The sequence below is a fragment of the Dermacentor variabilis genome, chromosome 8 (assembly GCF_050947875.1).
Source record: "Dermacentor variabilis isolate Ectoservices chromosome 8, ASM5094787v1, whole genome shotgun sequence".
NCBI classification, from domain to species: Eukaryota; Metazoa; Arthropoda; class Arachnida; order Ixodida; family Ixodidae; genus Dermacentor; species Dermacentor variabilis.
This window is the reverse complement of record NC_134575.1, coordinates 6,540,520-6,561,459: the sequence shown is the minus strand read 5'-3', so window position 1 is coordinate 6,561,459 and position 20,940 is coordinate 6,540,520. Positions and strand designations below refer to the sequence as shown.

The window sequence follows — 20,940 nt, the reverse complement described above, 5'->3', positions numbered from 1 at the left end:
ATAAAGCATCAACCAAACTGAGGGTGAACACGAAAACGCGCGCCAGGAACTGGCTTCGCTGTATCGCGTGCTGTAGCGCCAAACGTGGCGGGACTTTTAGAGCGCAACCGCAGAGAAACACACGAGCAGACACTCGCATAGAGCCCAGCGGCCGAATACGGCCGAATTGACTGTAGCGCACGAAGCGGATGGAATTAACACCTGAACCACACTTCCCATTTCGGTTTTGGGCACGCGCGTTTTGAACGTTACCTGACACGCGTTACGCCAACTGCACTGATGAGCGCAATTTCTTTTGTTTTCTGTTTTTTTTTTTGCTTTTACTGCTCAACCGCTCGCGGTCTTAGTGCGGAATCGTTTTCATATTTAGTAAACATGATTGCGAACGATCTTTACAAACCTCCATGGAATATGTGCCACGTGCAACTTCATAATGTAGACGAAAGATGCCTTGCAAATGACGAAATGTTTATTTTGCTCTATATAAATGCTCGTTCCGGGCTTTTCGTGAATTCATCCAACGATGTGGCACCAGGTAAGCAGCAGTAGTTCCCGTGCCAAGCTCCCCATTATGCGAAAACCCGGCGTTGTGGTCGGCGGCGTGACCGAAAAATGGTACCAAAAATTGCCGACGGCGCGAAGAGTAAAAACACGTAAAAAATGCTCGGATTGACGTCCAATTTGCCAGGAAGGTTTCTGTAAACAAAGTAAATTAATGCTCACGAAAATAAAATTATGTAACTTTCGGTCTGCGTGGAAATCGTGTCCGGGCCTCTGGGCGACCGAGACGAGCACGCTTTGCCGACGCCACGGTGGCTCCACGGTTGACTGAAGCTGTGCCTAATGCGTGCGTCGTTGCGCACGCGGAGTAAAGAACCGTTGCATACGTCACGCCGCTGCCTCCCGCGCGTCACTTGCTCTTCGGATTTCATCGGTGTCTACTGCGATGCACTCTATATACGCCAAATCACGAGCGTATAAAGTGGGGTGTGCCTAGCGCACGCATCATTGCACGCACTATAGGCACACCTCAATCCCCGGTAGGGTGATTCAATTTGCTTAGAAATTCACCAGTTATTTTAAAGATCAAATAAACGAGATAGGGAAACGGGTAGCTGATTCGCGTGACGGCACGGTGAGTCGGTTACGACAGACCCTACACTACCACAATGTAAACACGCCGTACACCTGGCGATAACGCCGCAGAAGCGAAGCTGATGATGTCTCCTGACGACACAAGAAGCTTTTACAGTTTCCGAATAGGACAGCGACGATTTAAGCGGCAGAGGCGGTGTAGTTTCTAATGTCACAAATACAGGGTGGCCAGTAGAAATTGATGAGTCGGGAACGCAACCAATCTTTAAAATTCATTTTCAGGAAAATTATATGACTTGCAGCCATATATATAATGAACGATAAGAAAGGGGGTTAACCGAGGGGTCCGATTCTTATTAATCATATCTTAAGAAGCCAACAAACATAGACACCAAGGAAAACACAGGGGAAATTACTTGTACTTACTAATTGAATTAAAGAAATTATAAATTAATGGTATTGAAAATGGATGAAAAAACTTGCCGGAGGTGGGGAACGATCCCACGTCTTCGAATTACACGTGCGATGCTCTACCAATTGAGCTAAAGCGGCACCGTCTTGCCATTCACTTTCTTGGGTATTTATGTGTCACTACTAGAACTGACCCTGGGAGTGACAGCCAGCGCCACCACTCACAAACCTTGGCGGCGGATGTGGAACATCCTTTCTGCCGCAGGCGCCACGATTACGTGATCTTTTTGGGTGAAGGCAACTGGTCAGTAAATTCACACGTGCTACCTGAAGGCATCAATCTTGCCGGATTCGAGACTCTCGTTCTGTAATGAACAAGAAAAAAGGGGGTTAAGCGAGGTGCCCGATTTTTGTTAGTCATAAGAAGCCAACAAACATAGACACCAAGGAAAACACAGGGGAAATTACTTGTACTTAATAATTGAATTCAAGAAGTTATAAATTAATGGAACTGAAAGTGGATTAAAAAACAACTTGCCGCAGGTGGGGAACGATGCCACGCGTAAGGTAGAGCATCGCACGCGTAATGCGAAGACGTGGGATAATCGTATAGAGTGCGAAAGAGAACATATATTCAAAATTTTATTAATCTCAGTGGACATCGAAAAATCGCCGGAGTTGCCCTTTGTCTCTGCTGAGTTTATTAGCGGCCGATACGATATGCAGTGAATACCAACTAGGCCAAATTCAAGTTTTTCGCATGCTCAGCCGGACTCGCTCGCTTCGGTGCCGTGTCTGGCGCAGGGCGCATGCGCCTGGCGCGCCGTTAGCTTGTTGCTAGGTGACGCAAGAAAAATAAGTCGCAAAGTTCATTTACACGTACAACTTTCTTAGTTTTAGCGGGAAAGAATAAAAATAATAAAACATTGTAGGTTCATTTCACTTTTTTCTTCAGATGCAAGAAAAAGACGCAAGACGAAGACGCAAAAGAAAATGTGAATAAACTTTAACTTGAACTCGCGTCAGTCAACAGATGGGGTGAATACCCAGTTTTCTGCCGAGTGTCCCCGTTGTTGTGATCGGCCGTTCACCCAGCGACATCCACGAAGCTTGCCTCAGTGTGGTTGTTGCGGACACGCTCGAGTAGCTTCGTGGATGCCGCGGCATATGTCCAACAAGAGGCATTCGCCGTCTCCAATTCCAGACTCACTTGCTGCGCTACGGTACGCACTTCGAGGCCCGTGGTATACCCGAACAGGTTGCAATCGCGCTGGCTGCGCTCAATGGTTGCAGACAGGCAATATACAGCGATTCCAAGGCAGTCATTAAGGCCTACCAAACCGGGATGGTCTCCCCTCAGGCCCTCCGCAATCTTGAAAGCGCCAAAAGTATCTCCGCATTCTCTCGACTGACGACTCTCCCTCTAACCCTAACGACGGCGCGCACGAGGACTCCCTGACCGTGCCGCCTCCGCAGTGCCCCTGCCCCGCGAGGAACCCTTGCTCACATTCCACGAGGTTATCACACACTAATAGCCGTCAAGACGGGCATTCCCCCTCCCGCACCCCGCCTTATGCAGGGCGCCGGCGGTTACCCTTCGACTTTTATAAGCCCGGCCGTGCGTATCCTAACCTTGCGGTTCTTCATGCAAAATAACCTGAAACGTATCCCAGTGCGGACTGCCCTGCCTGTGGACTAACGGCAACATTGGATCATGTGTTGTGGGAGTGTGAAGCCATTGGCTCTTCCTTCAGAGAGGATAAGTGGGCTGCGCTCTTGACCAGCCCCGAATTCCACGACCAAACCCTGGCCGTCCAGAGTGCCCGCGATCGGGCCGTAAAGCTCGGCTTTGTGGTCCCTACGTGGGACTAGCCGGCTGGCGCGGGATCTCCCCTGCGTCTTCTCTGGACCTAATAAAGTTATTTCACTCACTCACCCCGCAACAACCTCCGGTCACGCATAACGTGACTATGGGAAACGGGCCGACTGCTTCGTCAGTCGTTCTCAAATGGGATGTTATATGGCCACCACTGGAGTACCTCAGTCAGGGGAGGTTTCGGCAATTATCAAGGATACGGTCCTTCACCTGTCAGCCGCCCAAATTGGTACGTCCGCGCGGGAGACGCGGTCAGTGTACGGTCCCCACATCCCTTGTTTGTGCCCAGTGATGTGCGTGTTTCCGACAAAACTCCCTTTGGATGCAAAGGGCAACAAACCTCCGGATTGGTGGTAACTGAGGTCATCGGTCTCCTGACGCCGGATTGGGGAAGGCGACTGAACAATGACCACGCAGGGGGTAAAAAAGAGCGACGGACGGCTGGAGTCATCGGCTGCTACAACTTCTTCAACTTTTTCTGCGCTGCTTTGAATTTCCTTGTAAATATGTAATATAAACTTGTAAAACGTCCTCGATATCGAGCCCAGCCCCACGTTCCCTTGCTCCTCCACGAGCAAAGTACAGTCCACATCTTCGGACGTTCAGTCGCAGCACCCCCGAGCCTACGGCGAGCGCCGGCGCAGATGAGCAAGCGACGCGGCGTCTTGGCGCACGCGGAGCAAATTTCGCTGCGCAGCGTCGTCGTCTCGGGGCACCCGGCGCCGCAGAAGACGAGGAGGTAAAGAGAGCGCTCGCCGTGATCATGGCACTTGCGCCACATACGCTGTGTCAATTGGTTTCTGTAGGAAAATAATTAACAACAGAAGCATAGATTCTCACCCACCAATAACTTTTTTCCCTTACTTTCACTGATCAGGGTCCGAGCAGAAGCGGTAGCCGTTGTACATGTGCTCCCATCTCAGCCCCATCAGAACTCCCCCTTGAGCGTAATTTCTCCATATGTCAAATATTATATATAGGCGCAATCACATGGTCACGATTAAAGAACACCTAAAAGCGAAGAATGTTAGACGTAACGTTAAGAGACAGGAAGTGAGCAGTGTGGATCAGAGAGCAAACGGGGATAGCTGATATTCTAATTGAAGAGGAAAAAATGGAGCTGGGCAGGCCATGTAATGCGTAGGGTAGATAACCGGTGGATCATTACTGTTACAGAATGGTTGCCAAGAGAGGGGAAGCGCAGTCGAGGACGGCAGATAACTAGGTGGGGTGATGAAATTAGGAAATTCGCAGGCACAAGTTGGAATCAGTTGGCGCAGGACTGGAGTAGTTGGAGATCATAGGGAGCTGCCTTCGTCCTGCAGCGGACATAAAACAGGCTGACGATGATGATTATGAAAAGCAACACCAAAGTTGAGAGTGCGAAGAAGCCATGAAAAAATTCCGTCCTTCTATCCACAGTTTGAAAAGTGCACCTAGGTCGTCGCGCAGCTAACTCAAATTTCTTCTAATTAAAAACGCAAATGGTATGTATTCTTTTTTTTTTTTTCTGCCGTGTTCATGAACATTCAAGCGCGGTAATGTCACAACAAAAAACTGGTCCGTGGAATGCTCTCCAGAGTAACCAGTTTGTGTAGCAAGCAAATACTTCCGGCAAATAAAAATTGCAAGTTTTCTACTAGTGGAAAAAATGAAGAGCAACTGCTAACACAAACCGAAGCGAAATTTCCGTAGCTTCAGGTTCTTCCAATGCCACAAGAAAGTGCGGCGCGCCAACTCAAAAACAATATTCACTAGGAAACAGCCGCGGAAGATCTTTCATTTCGTCCTGTAGCTGGTTTGACAAGGATAATGCTTGTTTCTTCACAATGACAGCAGAAAATGTGTGTTTAGCTCTTGCCCGCTGGGAAATGGAAAATTTTGCCCTGCTGTTGCACCCCGAGTTGCCACACCACGCAGCCGCACTGCACGCCTTGTGCCCTTCAGTTTTTCCCCTCGACATAGCCAGAACATTCGCAGGCACAGAAAACAAGTTTTTTTCTAACTGCAGAGAATACGAAAAAATGTGCACGTGCATAGAAAACGGCAGGAGCAGAAGAGCAGCCGAAACGGCAAGAGTGAAAGCGCCGCCCGTTGGCGCATCAAATGAAGCGACTATAGGACAAAAAAAAAAATTGCCGAAGACACGTTTTATCTCCACACGTAATTGCATCAATCTAGGTTGAATATATAGAGCCACATTTACAAAAGTTACAGAATTTTTTCTTTGGTTACGTGCTCTGGCGGGTATTCTCGACGCCGCACTAGAGTGTACTAGCCGAAACTAGCCTCCCTGTGAACCCACTGTTCTGCCCACTGACTGCAATAGCAAGGTTTTATCTTTGCGCTTGAACTTCTCGCACGATGTTCTAACTATACGCATGTCCGACTAATGTGGATGAGACATATGCGGGTGCGCCAAAATTTCTTGCGCCCTTAAAAACTGTCACGCCGTGTAGGGCCACTACACTGCCCATAAAGGTCCGTGCCAGTCGAATTGCATCACTTTCAGGTTTAACCAATGATATTGTTTTTCAATTTTATTATTTAATAGTCTGAGAAGGCTTAAAATCGTTGCTACATACCACGTTGCTACACGCCAAAGTCCGCTAAATGAATTATTCATGCAGACAGCACTAATTCTTGCAGGTAAATCGCTTGTCCAACTTGAGTCTGGGGTAAACAATTATCTATGCAACCTTGACATAAACTTGCACTTAAAGTTGCTAAAAGGAAGTGCATAATATATTGAGGCCAATCAATAAGCAATGCAATGTATATATTACGCTACATTTAACAATAAAAGACTTGTACACTGACACACAAATGTTCACAACGAAATTAAGGTTGTTCACTGCTCCTTCCAATTGTCCTCTCATTTCAATATGGCTGAAAAAAAAACTGTGCTGCTATGTGCTGTTTTACTCCCACTTGTCCAGTGCGATGCTCACATGGGGAACTACTAGCAACAGCTTCAAAAGAGTAGAAATTCTTTAGAAATAAATACTATACCTTTTTTAAAAGTTTTATGGCCATCCATGGGAATTGCCTATGAACCCAATATATATCGAACATTGTATCCTTAAGTCTAAACAGATCTATGCTTACAAGCTACTACTACTGACCCAAACGAGAAGAAAGGGGGTTAACCGAGGGGCCCGACTTTTTATTAGTCATATCATAAGAAGCCAACAAACACTGACACCAAGGACGACATAGGGGAAAGTACTTGTGCTTAATAAATGAAATAATGAAACGATAAATTAATGGAAATTAAAGTGGATGAAAAAACAACTTGCCGCCGGTGGGAACCGAACCCACAACCTTCGCATTTCAAGTGCGATGCTCTACCAATTGAGCTACCGCGGCGCTGTTTCCCCATCCACTTTCTTGGGTATTTATGTCCTAGTAGAACCCTGGGAGTGTTAGCCGGCGCCACCACTCACAGACCTTGGCGGCAGATGTGGAACGTCCATTTTGCTGCAGGCGTCACGAGAACCCAGTGGCACCCACCCGGTGACCCAAATTGGCATGAAAGTGCCTCACTGAAGAGCGGCACCTACCCAACATCACATTCCTAGCGATCCAAGTTGGCATGAATGTGATTAATTGAAGAATGTCACATATTCAATCTCACACACCCAGTGAGCCAAGATGGCATGCACGTCGTCCATTGAAGAGTGTCACATACCCAGTAACAAGCGCCAAGTGACGCAAGTTGGCATCAAACAGGTTCACTGAAGAGCAGCAAGTACCAGTGACCTAAGTTGGCATGGAAGTGGTTCGTTGATGCGCAGCACATACAAAATGACCTAAGTTGACCTGACGATTGGTCTTGTTGAAATGCATCTATCAAATGACGTTCTCCTCCCCTCTTGACTATCATCATTAGGAATTAACGAGGCTGGAGCAGTCCTGGCACATTAGAGTTGGTTTCAACCCAATTTCCTTCAGCACAGCAGTAACATGCTTTACCCGTTAGAACATGGGCAACCCAGTGTACCAAGTTGGCATGAAAGAGGTTAGACACGAACAATCTTGTAAAGCAAGAGGTTGTACACCAACTACAGCTCATCAGTGCTTAAAATACAACCAGTACTAAAATAAACTACTAACACTAGTCAAATGCATTAGTACACATCAACATGTCGCAGTTCAGTTGCACACTGCCTTGACAAGAAACGATTTGAAGTGCTATATGACAATTCAGAGTATAATACCGTGCTGCACACATCCTGATACTTGGCTTTATTCCACAACAAGGTACAAGGAACAATTTGAAGTGATATACAACAATTCACTCAGTACAATTCTGCACTATGTGCATTCTGATACTCAGATTTGATCCACAACAAGGTAAAATACTTGATTAACATGCCAACTTTCTTTTTTTTTTTTGCTTCATTCTTTCAGCTACATCACCACCACAAACAGAAGAAAAAGGAAGCACATGTAAAAGAAATCAATGTAAAATAAGGTATTAAAAGAAATATATCCCAAATACACTGAAATGCTCAAAACAGGTGGGAAACCACTATCCATTATGACAAGCCTCAAAACCACCTGCAGTACTCAAGCCTTCACAGAAGAAGCAGCTTCCAGTCTGCTTAAAGCTACAGCTAGAATACCACCCAGAACATACTGCAACACACAAAACAACAAAAGTTTAATCAGGAAAGCTTAGAGATATATATTCCAGCTTTATATGTACGCGTGTGGTAGAAAAACATGTTCCAGTATCAGGCCATTATTTCATGTTATAGCAAAATTTACAGAGCTCAAGACCTCAAGCATGCCGGCCTTGCAACCGTACTATGATGCACCGCTAACACACAGCAACACCAATCCTCATCTTACAATAAACACATGCTGTAATGCTCCTCCCTTCTTTCCTTTGCATTTCTCTCTCTCTCTCCTCCTTTCCTTTATGGTCCGTGCATAATCTCATCAAATATGCATAGTAAGCTCCACATTTGAGAAGTGTAGGCTGAACAAGTGTTCTCTCAGTTATCGACATCCACGACTCCTCAATAAATTTTGTACTGGATGCATAAATGCCAAGGAGTCGCAGTATTTGACACTGACTACAATAAGAAAATCTACCTTGGGAACATCTTGAGCGGTATGCAAGGAAAGCAACTACCCCATGCAACACTCAACCAGTTGAAATGTCCTGCACACCCCAGCCCTGAAAGTGGCAACATTCAGCATCGCATTAATTTATACCAGTGTCAATGTTCTTGAAGTTAAAGTTATTGTTGACTAAATAGTACCCAGAGTAAACAACAATCCAGCTTTCCAATATGAACAACTCTAACATGGCATGAAAGGAGTGTCACAACAGTCAAGTGAAGAGTATTTTCCTGATGCACTGAGACTGAACAATACTGAGATTTAACAAAGAAAAAAGGGATTTTTGCTCTGAATAGAAATGTCTACGCTTTCACACAAACGATTCACTTAAACATAGCAGCCGTTTTACAGGCGGAAGCAATACTTCTCAAATTGCGTGCACAAGGACACATATCCAGATTTCACAAAGGTTTTTCTCACAAAAGGCCCTGTGCTGTTCATAGCTGAATGTCGTGGAATTCTTTGAATGACGATTTGAGCATGTCCAGTAAAGCAAGCCCACATATTATGTACACATTTAGTTGTGCCAACTGTCCCCTCGATTGCAACCAGCGTGTCGGAACGGAAGAATAACGAAAAAAAAAATTGCCTCGAACAAGAACATAACCAAAACATTACTTATTATTTTGTTTTGGAGTGAAGCCAAAATATTTTTATAGGTTTTCGGTTCAAGGGAAAAGTAAGAAATCTGAGCGACAGCCGGTCGAGCGCTCCACTAATCTAAGCCTATTGCTCCGAGCCTCGATGCACTAGCAGATCGGCAACACAGTAGAACCCATGGCTTGAGTGCTCAAGAGCTTGCTGTTACGTTTTCTATGGGTAGCACGTTCTGTTACCGAAGTTTTATATCATTCATTTATGTTCGTTTAGGTTGGTTTCATATCATTCATTTATGTTCGTTTAAGTTGGTTTTATCGGTACACTCGATAAAGTGCTGCTTCTGGGCTCAAAATTCATAATTCCCTTATTCAGAAAAATAAATAGCTTTTATTGTTACTTTGCTTCGAAAAATTTTACATGCAAACCAAAACCATTATGAACTGTTACAGATCATCCTTTAATATTGTTTTTTTGTTCTGAAGCAGAAACAGAACAGAACGTTTTTCAGTGGAACGAAATTAAAACCAGAAGGGAAAAAATTTTTTTCTGACAACCTGACTGCAATACTCTCCCATTGCCTGCCACCACATTCTCCGGTATACATGATGAGTCTCATAGCATTTGTGGCTGACGGCCACCAACGTTGAGCTCCACACAGGAAACTATGATAACAAAATCCGGAAGTCACAAATTTCATTGCAAAGAAACCATGTGTGCACTAAAATAAAAGATGAGATGTGCAAGTGCAGTGTTGTCTCGTGCCAATAAAATTTTGATGCTAGGCTATCAGGTGTTTGTGTGCAGCTTTTTCAGTAACAATCATAAAACTGCAGCACCACTCCAACAAGTTTCTTTATAGGCATTAAGAAGAATACAACTGCACCTACGTGCTTCCTGCCTCTTCCACTAAAACAAATAGAAGAGTTATACGTTTTCGTCATTTGATAAAACTGCTAAAAGCCGAACCACAGATGTGGCAATCTTTATCAATCTCTTTTGGCAGCTGTATTGTCAGGGTGTCAAACAGGAACTGGAACCCTGAACACAAAAGAGCTCTTTATGCAAACTTTGAAAAAGGTGATTGGCGCTACTGTTCTGTCCTAGACTAATTATGAATATAAAATATACACACGCCCTTTTAACGAACCTACATGAGACATCTCCAACTAAATTGAAGCATGGTTCTACATGGCAAGCAACTGCTTATATGACTTGTTGATTCTGAGTATGCTGTGAGAATGCAGTTATGGTAGTTATTAACAGGAAAACAACATGGCAAAAAAAAAAGAAGAGAAACAATGGGGTGACTTTAAATCAGCAAGGAAAACTGACATGGACAATTGTGGAAGCTTAACAAAGCCAAAATTTCTATAACTCACAAGCACAAAGTTTAAGCAGCTTCTAAGCTAAGCTGATAAGACTGCACTTGCTCAACTGTTAAAATCAACAAAAATCTCAAGAGACTCGTGCGAACCATCTGAGTGCGGACTCCAGCTGCGGTCTGAATCGCTTTCAATCTCTTCCAGGAGTTGAGCTGTCCGTGTACCGAAGAGAACGCCAGGATATAAGCTGCTGCTTCTAACAAAGCCATCGTGTACGGTTCTGCCTGTCCTCAGTGCTGTTGTTGACCGGTGCCCGCGCTGGCCCGATGCTGCCATAGTCTCGGCACAGCGAAGCCGCGTTCCAAGGTCCCCAAGACTGTTCTGCAGACCCTCCACACTGTCCCCCAATCGGCGCAATGTGTCCCGAAGCCTGTTCAGGGCTTGTGTCGTGTCCTCAGCCCTCCGTTTCCAATCATCACGCTCAGATGTTGCATCTGAAAACGTGCAGGCACATATTACGAGCTCTATGCACAGAACAATCACAGTGCATCCCTTTCAACCCTTGTAACTACCATACGGAATGCTTATGAAATAAAGTTGTTAAATAGTTTTAATTTATAAATTTCTTTTTCAAAATAGTCATTACTATTACAAAATATGTAATTACTATTCATGGAATGCTGGGTTACCAAGGGCATAAGCATGAGTAGCTGGGTTGGTGGTGCCATCTTGTGGGGCAGAGTTTAACCAAAGGATACATACACTTATTGCAGTGACTGACCATATGCTAGGTGCCTGCATATGAGAAGCACTGGGAGCATTGCAATGGACAACATGCAGCACCTTTTCTATTACTTTGCCAAGAGCACCCATGTAGCACAGACTTTTCACATGTTGTTGGACAGTGTCATAAGATTTCGCTACCAATGTCGCTAATGCTGTCCATGTAACTCGGTATTTCCATAAAAAGTGTACAAGCTAAAACTCTCTTTAAGTCGACAAATTGTTTGTAGGCTGTCTCAAGTGATGACAACAATTAGAACAAATACCGCTCTGTGCTTCTTTATGCCTAGTAGACACAGAAGCTGATATCATGGGTGCAGTTGTCAGCAGGGAAACAATTGTGGACAAGCTGGACTGATGCTGTGTAAGGACAGTACTGGTAGTGCAATAACCTTGGGGAAAACACTGGGCAAGTTGATAAAGACTCTTGCTGCTAGTGCTACAACTGGCACAGTACAGCACTTGCGTGTGCATGCTTTCGCCCCCCCATTGTGTGCCGTACTGCATCTCACGGTGCTGTGTGATGAGCATAGTTAATCCATTGTACGGAGAATGCTAATGTAGTCTAGCAAATCACTGTGAAGTTGGGCAGCAACAACTAACCAGTGCACTTTCCCTTTCCCTACCAACAGCATCTGCGGAGCACACAGTGTCCAGCAGGCAGAAGAAACATATTTCAGTGGTATACGCAATATTTTGTGCCAACAAGTTCACCACTCATCTAACGGCACATGTGTCCAACGCATGACTTGAGTGGGCCCTGAGGTGCTAGAACGTAGGAGTGCACATGCTTCTCAGAAAGCACCTGCCCACGTCAGGCGTTGGCTTGTGTTAATACAGGCATGCATCTGTTATCATTCAAAACTTTGTTAGTTTCGTGACATCCCTGCTGGGCAGCGCTCCAATATTTTAGTCGCACAGTCAACTCCCATAGCACCCCCTGGCCAGTGCTGGTTCCTTATAGGTGACAGCCCAGCTATGCTAATCTGTTAGCTACAGCGGCATTTAAGTGACATATTGAGTGCTACAGACAGGAGGAGACTGTGGCACTTCTGATCTATCAATATTACTATTCCACTAAAAGAGGAAAGTCAGAGTAGCCATGGCAACAGTTTCAGATTAGTCTGGTGTACAGACACACAAGAAGGGCAAGTGCAGACAGCTTAAAGAATACTTACCATCTAGCTTACGCTTGAGTTCATCCACGCAGCTGTGGGTCTTAAGACGGTCTCGCGTGAGCACAAGTCCACAGCCTTGTTCGCACGTAACTTCACGAAGTGGGCACTGCTTCGCATGAGACTCCAGCGCACGACGCGGGCACCGGTGCTCGCATGCCTCATGCGGACAGCTCACTTCGTGAAACTCGCAGGTACTCACATGGTTAGCAAAACTTTCGGCAGGTACACGGGCATCACAGCCAGAATTTCGGCACTTCACCTGTGATGCCCAAAAACCAAGAAAAATGAGGGAGGGGCGGGGGTGACGAGAGAGAATGCAGCAATAACATGAGCCCTCATTGCTGTCAATTTATAGGTAGTTGTCGGCTATTACATGCTGTGACAATAACATTTCTGAATGAGCTCTGGCCAGTAGCAACAAATTGAAACTAAATTTAGTTTACATGATGAACACACATATAACAAATCACTGGATGCAATTAAGTAAACTGAAAATTCAAGTGGCTACACTTCAGGCTTCATGCATGACAAGCTTACAACAGAAATGACTGAGGCTGAAAATAAGTTGAGGTTAGACACCATCTGTTAACCTTTCCAATAAAAACTCTTTTTTCTTAGAGGGTAATCATCTTGCATGCATGGCTTTGCACGAGCGCATAAAACTGCACTCTTGAAAAATAAGCCTATGTTGGCAAATTGCACTTCATGTATCGTGTTGTCCTTTTTGCAGTCATTCCCTCTGCGATAAACAACCCATAAATTCTGGAGTTTTACATGCCAGAATAAAGATCTCATTCTGAAGCACGCCGTAGTGGGGAATTCCAAATTAATTTTAGCCAAGTGGGGTTCTATAAAGGGCCACTCCGGCACTTTTTTTAACCATATTAGTATATTGTCATCTTCAGATGGCATTGACAGTCGTCGCCACTAGTGTGGTTCGATTTACTTGGAAACTCATCAATAACTTTAATAAACGAGAAAATAAAACCGAAACGCGTAGCTGCTTCATGTGATGCCACATTAAGTCAATGACGTCAGATCCTACACAGCCGTAATGTAAACATGCAGAATGCATGCTAAACTTGGAGTGCACGTGGTGCTAACGCCATAAAACTGAAGCTGACGATGTCTTCTGATGACACGTGGAGCTTTTTCAGCTTTCAAACTAAACAGTGCCGATTTCAGTGATGATATAAGCGCTGATGGTCCGCTGTTTGCTTTTCATTTGCCCCCACCGTGCGAGAAACCTGAAGTGCCACAGCTCAATGCATTGTGCTGCGGAAAGATGAAGAGAAGCACAGGTTATCACGTCTGTCAAAACAATGATTGTCTGCCATTGTTTTGTAGAAAAAGGAGTCATTTTTGTTGTTCTTGGGCCAAGTGGCAGTGTAGTCTCTGACGTCACAGACACAGGGTGGCCAGTAAAATGTCATACATTCGTGGGCATGAGTCAGGAACATGCAAACAATCTTCAAGATTGATTTTCAGGAAAACTAAATGAGTTGCATTCATGTATTTTGGCACAGATAATGAGAGTGGAAAAGAGAATGTATACTCAAAATTTTATTAAAGGGGGCATGACACAGTCACCCATAATTTTGCAATTTTCCACCAGAAATTATAGTAGAAGGTCTATTATGGTTATACAAGTCTAAAAACTGAGCGGTAAAAGCAAATTTCTGTCCAAAATATGAGCTAGAACTTGCCGGCTCTAAGCCCCGCCCTCCGGCACCCACAGCCATATTGCCAACCCATGTGTGACATCACGAGCTGCATGCAACCGAGCCATCGTCTGCTACAAAATCAGCCACCACACCTCGTGAGGTCGGAGCATAACTGCAGTTTGTTGCTGTATTTGCTCCCGATATCGCGTGTCATATGTTATACAACACCAACTTCGCGTGATGAAGCAAGCGACGAATCATTGAGTAGCAGAAGCAGCAATAGTGCCACGCATTTTGACTTCGACCTCATCACTACCAGCTAAGTGACGAAACATGGCCTCGGAGATATGCGCGCGCCAGCTGTGGACAAAGCCAGCAGGTGCATATCTTGGAGGCAATGGACAAAGACAGCGTAATAAACTTCGTCAACATAAGATGGCGACATTGGTGTTCCGCGAAATGCTGCTGATGCCTTTCCTCACTGTTGTTATTTCAGCCATTCACAGAAGACGAAGTCTGGTGCTACTTCGCACAATGCATATAGTTACGGGTGTAGATCGTTTGCTGGCACACATTCTTGCATGTCTCCCGGATTCATACTCAACAAAACTATGATTTTGTTAAGCTGCCGCACATTCCCACCAGTTTCTTTTCCCCTTTGTAGTGTGCAGCATATGTAAATGCCTGCAGACAAGACGTGTCCTCGGTGCAAGGATTTAGCACAGTGTACACTTTGGCTGAACCTTTACTTGAACTTACCTTATTGCACCCGATATCAATAAAAAAAAAAATAAAATAGCAAGGCCAACTTCTGGCTGGGGCACTGCCTGCCAGATGGATCGGTGCACAAACACGGTTGGCATCGTGCCTGGCTGCAGCCTCAGCTTTTTCACAAGTATCCCAAACTTGGCGAGCAGGCGCAAATCAGCACTGTAGCTGTCTGGCATTGTGAAGTGTTCCGAGAACAAAACAAAAGCGTCAGAGGAGCGCCAGTTCTTTCTGCCCACATCTATCTCCGAAGCCTTACGCTTGACGGGCTCCTTGGGGAACCTGAAGTACGACACGGAACACTCCTGGTTCAGAACACGGAACACTCTTGGTTCCGTTCACTCTCGCACCCTGCAGCACTACACAGGCACCGCGGTGGCATTGTTTCAGCCACTGCAAGGTGAAAAATTCTACTGGCAAGCTGAACAAAGCAGAAGTTTACCGCATGCGTGCATAGCTGAAACACCAATTCTGCGCCGGAACATACACAACTGCTCGGCAAGCATGCAGCCTGTGACATCAAGGCTCGTGAGCGTGCCAGTGTTGCTCGACTGTTATGCCGTTCGAATGCAATATAAAAAAATTCAATTACAAATTACGTGCTGGCTCAAATGTGCTAAAATTTCATCAACATGTTCTTGAACACACAAGGACCACCTCACACAATACAGATTATGATCGAAAATTAGGTGTCATGCCCCCTTTAAGGTCAGAAGACAACGAAAAAAACCAGAGTTGCCCTTTAACCACTTGTCCTGTCCACTTTGTCTTACGTCCCATCTGAAGTCGTGGTTCTTTTCCTCTTTAAGCTTGCCTTTTAATGTGTACCCAATGCAAGGTACACAGGTATTTTTGCATTTTGCCTTCGCCCATATAGAAATGCAGCTAGTATTTGATCCGCCATTCCCAACCAGAATACAACGCATACTGTCACAGAGTGAACATGCAGTCATCATTCAAGACATTTCCTAAATGGCAGCAGCTCACACAAGAAATCCCACAGGAAAATCCTGCACGCAGACAGTCTTTCGGAACAAGGTTTAGCTAACCTTGAGACGGTTGACCATGTTTTGTATCAGAGGCAAAGCAGGCATAAAGGCCGAGATGGCTCGCTTGCGGCACACGGGGCAGCTGTTGTTTTTGCGGACCCACTCAGAGATGCAGCGGCGGCAGAAGACGTGGCGGCAGTGGCACTCAACAGGCTCGCTCAGCACAGAGTGGCAGATGACACAGATCAGCTCCTCATCGGGCCTGGGGTCATAGTCTTCCAACGTCAGCTCTGTGCAGTGCATGGCTAGTGGACATTAGCCGGAAGCAAAAGATGGACACATTAGCTCCCTTTGTACATAAAAAGCCTCACTCAGCCGCATATCCTTGCTGTGTGTTTGGTGCATCGCAAGAGCATAGAGACTAGTGGATAGTACAAAGTGCCTAATGCGAGGTGAAGTCAAAGGAAATATGCACTCACAACACAGTACACATAAAAACAAAGGAGATGAAGTTAACAAGCTGTTAACAGAGTCTTGCGATTGGCATCTCTAAAAACTATACTTTTGCATTTGATATGAAGACTGACACATACAATGCTGAACTACCAGAACTGAACTGAGTAGTGAACTCTACTAAAATTACTATTGAAAGCCTACTGGTCTCATTGAACAGGACATTGGTTATGTCAAACTTAGAAGCACCTGCTACAGCATCAAGGCAAATTGGCTTTAGTTACTTCTGGCTCCCTTGCAACTAAAGACTGAGGAAGCTGCATTGACAGTTTCTACATCCATTTGACCAAAAATACATAGAGGGAAGAGCACTATCATTTTTGGCATTGTCCACTTTGTAAGCAAATGTTACACTAACATATACCTATAAATGAGAAAACAGACCAAGACTTATCAAGAGTTGCTGCATAAAGCCAATTCTGCACATCTACCTTTTTTCATTTACTTGTCCCATGAAAAAGAGAAAACTCACAAACATGCTGCATCTCCATTAGCAAAGGATAAAAACATGTGAATGCACAGAACACCATACAAAATATGAGCCACTTTCTAAAAAATAAATTGGAATCAGGCATTGACACTGCCATAACGACAAAAAGAATAGTAAACTGTGCAAGTTGGCACTGGTTCATGTTTAAGGGTAGCGCTGTTGGGACCACAAGTGGTATCCCACCCCCAATTTGAAAAAGCGCAGGCGCTGTTTCAGCGTTGAAAACAGATAGTAGAGAGAGCAATTGTGGAAGCTATCTGTACAAAAATAATTCAGCCTAAATGTGCGAGTCAGCTGTTTGTTAACCTATTGGACAGTGAATTAGGTCCTTTAGATGTTTGAGCATAACGAAAGACGTAGTTGTTTCCACTCCACAGCTACCACAGTGAATGCGATGTTATACCACAAATTTTTGTTCTTTTTTCCCTTTTTCACTTTTTCCCCCCGTTATATTCAGTCGTGCAGTTAGCATGTGACATATACAAATGTTTACCTAATAAAATCAGTGAGTTGAAAGTCAGCATTTTTCGTATTCCATCTTTCTTTCATTCCATGTCAACTATAGCGTTACCCTTAAAGGGACATTAAAGGCAAATACAAAGTCAAGCTAAAGTGATAGATTAGTGCTCGGGAATCTCTAAGGCGCCAATATTATAGCGAACATAGCCTTAATAATTGAGAAATCGAGGTAAATGCAGGACATGATTAGAGACTCCCCCGGAACATTCAAGCACTTGCCCAATGACGAAAGCACTCCCTAGTCAAATTCTGTCACTAGTACTCAACTACTAGTCACAAAAAACATACTCGTATTGTATTATAAGATGAAATAAAATGCTACTTGTCCAGTTCCATCTCATATTTAGAAAAAAGAGCTCAATGGAATTACCGTTAACAATGACGCGGGCGGTCGAAAGGGTTCGTTTTCACTTGACTCTGCGCCGCCCACGCTTTCGCGTTTCAGTACTTTCCTGATAGCGTAGTGCTGTGCTGGTTTTGCTGGCTTGCGAAACTTGCACAAACTGCAAGTGGCAGAGAATTCAACTTCCATGTGATGTGGCGGGCTGCCTGAACAGTACACGCCACTTGACCAAAAAGCAGCTACAGCAATGAATCCAACACTCTGTCTTGGCTCGGTGGTGCCATTTTACTCACCGACGGTACTGACAGCAGCAAAGGGCAATGATGGCGTACGCAACATCACCATTCCCCGGTTGGGTGGTGGAAGATTTCTATTTCAAAAAAAGGTATTAGGACCCTTCAGATACAATTTTCTCGTAAACTAAGTCTTTTCTTGGCATGAAACAAGCATTCCGAGGTTTCTGGAAAGGTACTTAAACATTCCAAGTCGATTTAGTATTTGCCTTTAGTGTCCCTTTAAACATGCACCTAAAGACAAGCTTGATTTTATTTAAACGGTACTAAATGTAATCAGAGGGACTCACAATAAATGCAACCAACAAGTATGTGACAAAAAATTTACACATTTGGAAAGTTACATTAGAAGCCACCCAAATAACAGAATAGAACACACGCTAACATGCTGCAACATGACTGCAAAACAGGGAAGAATAAACAAGAGTGGCGAGTCGAATAACAAACACACCTCTGACATATTTCCTAACAGGAATACTCCTCTTGTCAAAGAAGCGCCCTTGCCACTGCTCCCCAGATTCAGTCATTCAAGTCAAACGACAAATGTGCAGAATACATTGCTCACAATAAGCAAGTTCATCTGCTAGGAAAGGCTTACTGGCTTGATCTGTATTTAGCTTTTCCTCCGTGACGGTTACTCCATCAAAGCTATGATAAATTTCTTATACAGCTGAATACGAGACAAAACGGCTTACGAATGATGTATTCAAGGCGCATGAAACATTCCCTTTGACGCAGAAGCTGTAAACAGTTGCGAGCTAACTTAAAAGTGCTTACGTCACAGTTTCCAAGGGATGTGTAGAATGCAATTTTCAAGCGTTAACTCAGCCAATTTTTCTTTTTAAATGTTCGCGCGAATTACCGAAATATATCGTCAGTATTGCAGCGGACTGAGGTTTTTCATGTGTTCACACAATTGCACTTTTATCCATCAAATATTGGCTGGAAGTCTCCATTTATGACGAACGTCCACATGTGCGGTGACTGCGCTTAATTCGCGCGAACTACTTAAAAATTCGGTTGAGTATGCAATGGTTAACGCCAGAAACATGCATTCTGGGCATCCCGTGGAAGCCGCGAGGTAAGCACGGTTAAATTTGTTCACAAAGGTTTATTAAAGGGCAAGCCATGCCAACCGAAAGCACGGGTGGCCGGCGACTAGTCACACAACAAATTTAGCGCGAATCCTTGACTCACTCGCGTGTTTTTATGAAAGGTGAGAGGTTGCTAGGGGCTGCGCGCCAAGACCTAAGGCCAGCGAAACGATGCACATTTGCGGGTTCCTTTAGTCTTGTAAAAGCGTGACGGAAGCACCAGTCCAAAACAGTTTGAATAAATTTGCATTATGCGCGTCATCGCAAACGCGCACGGTCCCCACAAACGAGCGTCACCAGAGTGAAATATGTCGCTCACGAGGTTTTCTTAGCCGCAAATACGATGCCATAATGTACTCTCCGGTTTTTTCGCTGTCGTTTCAGCGTTACGCGATCCATCATGAACGTTTGCGAACTCGCACAGTTGTCGATTTTAAGGCAATCTTTGTTGTATACAGCTAGAAAGACGAGAGTCACTTACATGACGCAGAGGACGACGACCTGCGGCGAGCCATTCTTTGAAGTCAGGAGGCACGGAAAAGCCCGCCGAACGAAGGCGCCTGGGTTGGAAGCGAAAGTTCGACGAACATAGAGGGCAAAGACCAATTAGCTGCGAGCGAGCGCAAGAGACCCCACCATACTGCTGACACCACGAAACCATAACCGCTGTGAAGCAGTTTATGGCATTTTCAGCTTGTATAACAGCGTCCCGTAACAAATTAATTTCAGAAAATGGCGTGGTGCCACCGCGATGTAAGAACTGTAAAACGGAGCATAACTCACCTGCCGCCGTGAACGTACCCGGCAAACTGACGCGATGGTAGAAGGCAGCACCGTGACCGCAGCAAGCCGCACGCAGTAAGCGAACACGCTAATCTTTGCTTCTCTCCACCTGACTGCTTGCTTGCATCTAGTAGCGGTGAGGCGCGCGACCACGAAAAATAATGTGGCGGCGCTGCGATCGAAATGGGTGGGGCAGCATCAAGGTCGCGCCGTTGGAAACTGCTGGCGAACTTCTCGGAAGGGTCATTCGTACTAGTTTGCGCGTTGTTGTATGCGTTCAGATCGCTCAAACGGTTTTAATAATTGCATATGACATGCATTTATGCCCTAGGCATAAATGGCTTTCTTCTTTATTTAATTTTTCTTTAATGACGCTCGGTGATTGCGCGTGCATTCTACTATGTTATTGTACGGTTCCCTTTGGAGAATAAATATTTTTCTTGTTCTTCAAGCAGCATGTATCTATCGTGTGTATTTTTGCACATACAGTCTTTCATCAGTAGGTCTTGCGAAACGCAGGGGGAAAAACATATGTAAGCTTCCTGTTTGCCACTTCAAACAAATAAAACATATCTGCCCCATCAGGCGCCCTGTACTCAGATTTACGGGAAGTGTTCCTACAGAAAAAGAAAAAAAAAACTGCATTGGAACATTCCATTCATGTTTCCGCCTTCCTCGCGTAACACAATGCGGATAAATTTGTACGGGTTCTTTTATTGGGGTCGGACTTCCGACGCCGCAAACAGTTTTAGGCAGCCATTATATATTCTAATATTTGGCCCGTAGGCCGTGTGAAATTTTTTTTGCAATCCATGCTCAACAACAACCAAAATGAAAAAAAAAAAAAAAGAAGCGGGTCGGTAGCCTAATAAGTGGCTACACAGTGGATATGGCGTTGCCCTGCTGAACTCGAGCTCACGGGTTCAAACCAGGTGGTGGAATTCGATGTGAACGAAATGGAAAAACGCTCGTGTGCTTCGGTTAAGGTGCACGTTAAAGAACCCCAGGTGGCAGTAACTGAACAAGGCACCCTATAACCATATCGCCAGACGTAAAACGCGAGAATTTTGTTTAAAAAACAAAACA

The 20,940-nt window shown here is 44.8% G+C and overlaps 1 protein-coding gene and 1 non-coding gene across 2 annotated transcripts; both read right to left on the bottom strand.

Moving 5' to 3' along the window:
• Positions 1–6,678: 6,678 nt before the first annotated feature.
• On the bottom strand, positions 6,679–6,751 carry TRNAS-UGA (transfer RNA serine (anticodon UGA)). Its single transcript has one exon. It is a non-coding gene; the product is annotated as a tRNA-Ser (tRNA).
• An 856-nt stretch (positions 6,752–7,607) lies between these two features.
• On the bottom strand, positions 7,608–19,977 carry LOC142589551 (uncharacterized). The gene is made up of 5 exons (XM_075700998.1): positions 19,855–19,977; positions 19,553–19,631; positions 15,880–16,124; positions 12,399–12,657; positions 7,608–10,931 (listed from the first exon to the last, which is right to left on the bottom strand). The coding sequence occupies exons 2-5, from the start codon at positions 19,584–19,586 to the stop codon at positions 10,546–10,548; spliced, it is 924 nt and encodes a 307-aa protein (XP_075557113.1). The 5' UTR covers positions 19,587–19,631; positions 19,855–19,977; the 3' UTR covers positions 7,608–10,545.
• Between the last annotated feature and the right edge of the window lie 963 nt (positions 19,978–20,940).

Excerpts from the sequence above, each read along its gene's own strand:
- LOC142589551 (XM_075700998.1), bottom strand. The coding sequence starts at position 19,586 with ATGGCTCGCCGCAGGTCGTCGTCCTCTGCGTCAT. Across the intron at positions 16,125-19,552 it reads GTCGTCGTCCTCTGCGTCAT|CCATGCACTGCACAGAGCTG; the intron begins GTAAGTGACTCT and ends AATGTCCACTAG. Across the intron at positions 10,932-12,398 it reads ACTCAAGCGTAAGCTAGATG|ATGCAACATCTGAGCGTGAT; the intron begins GTAAGTATTCTT and ends GCACGTTTTCAG.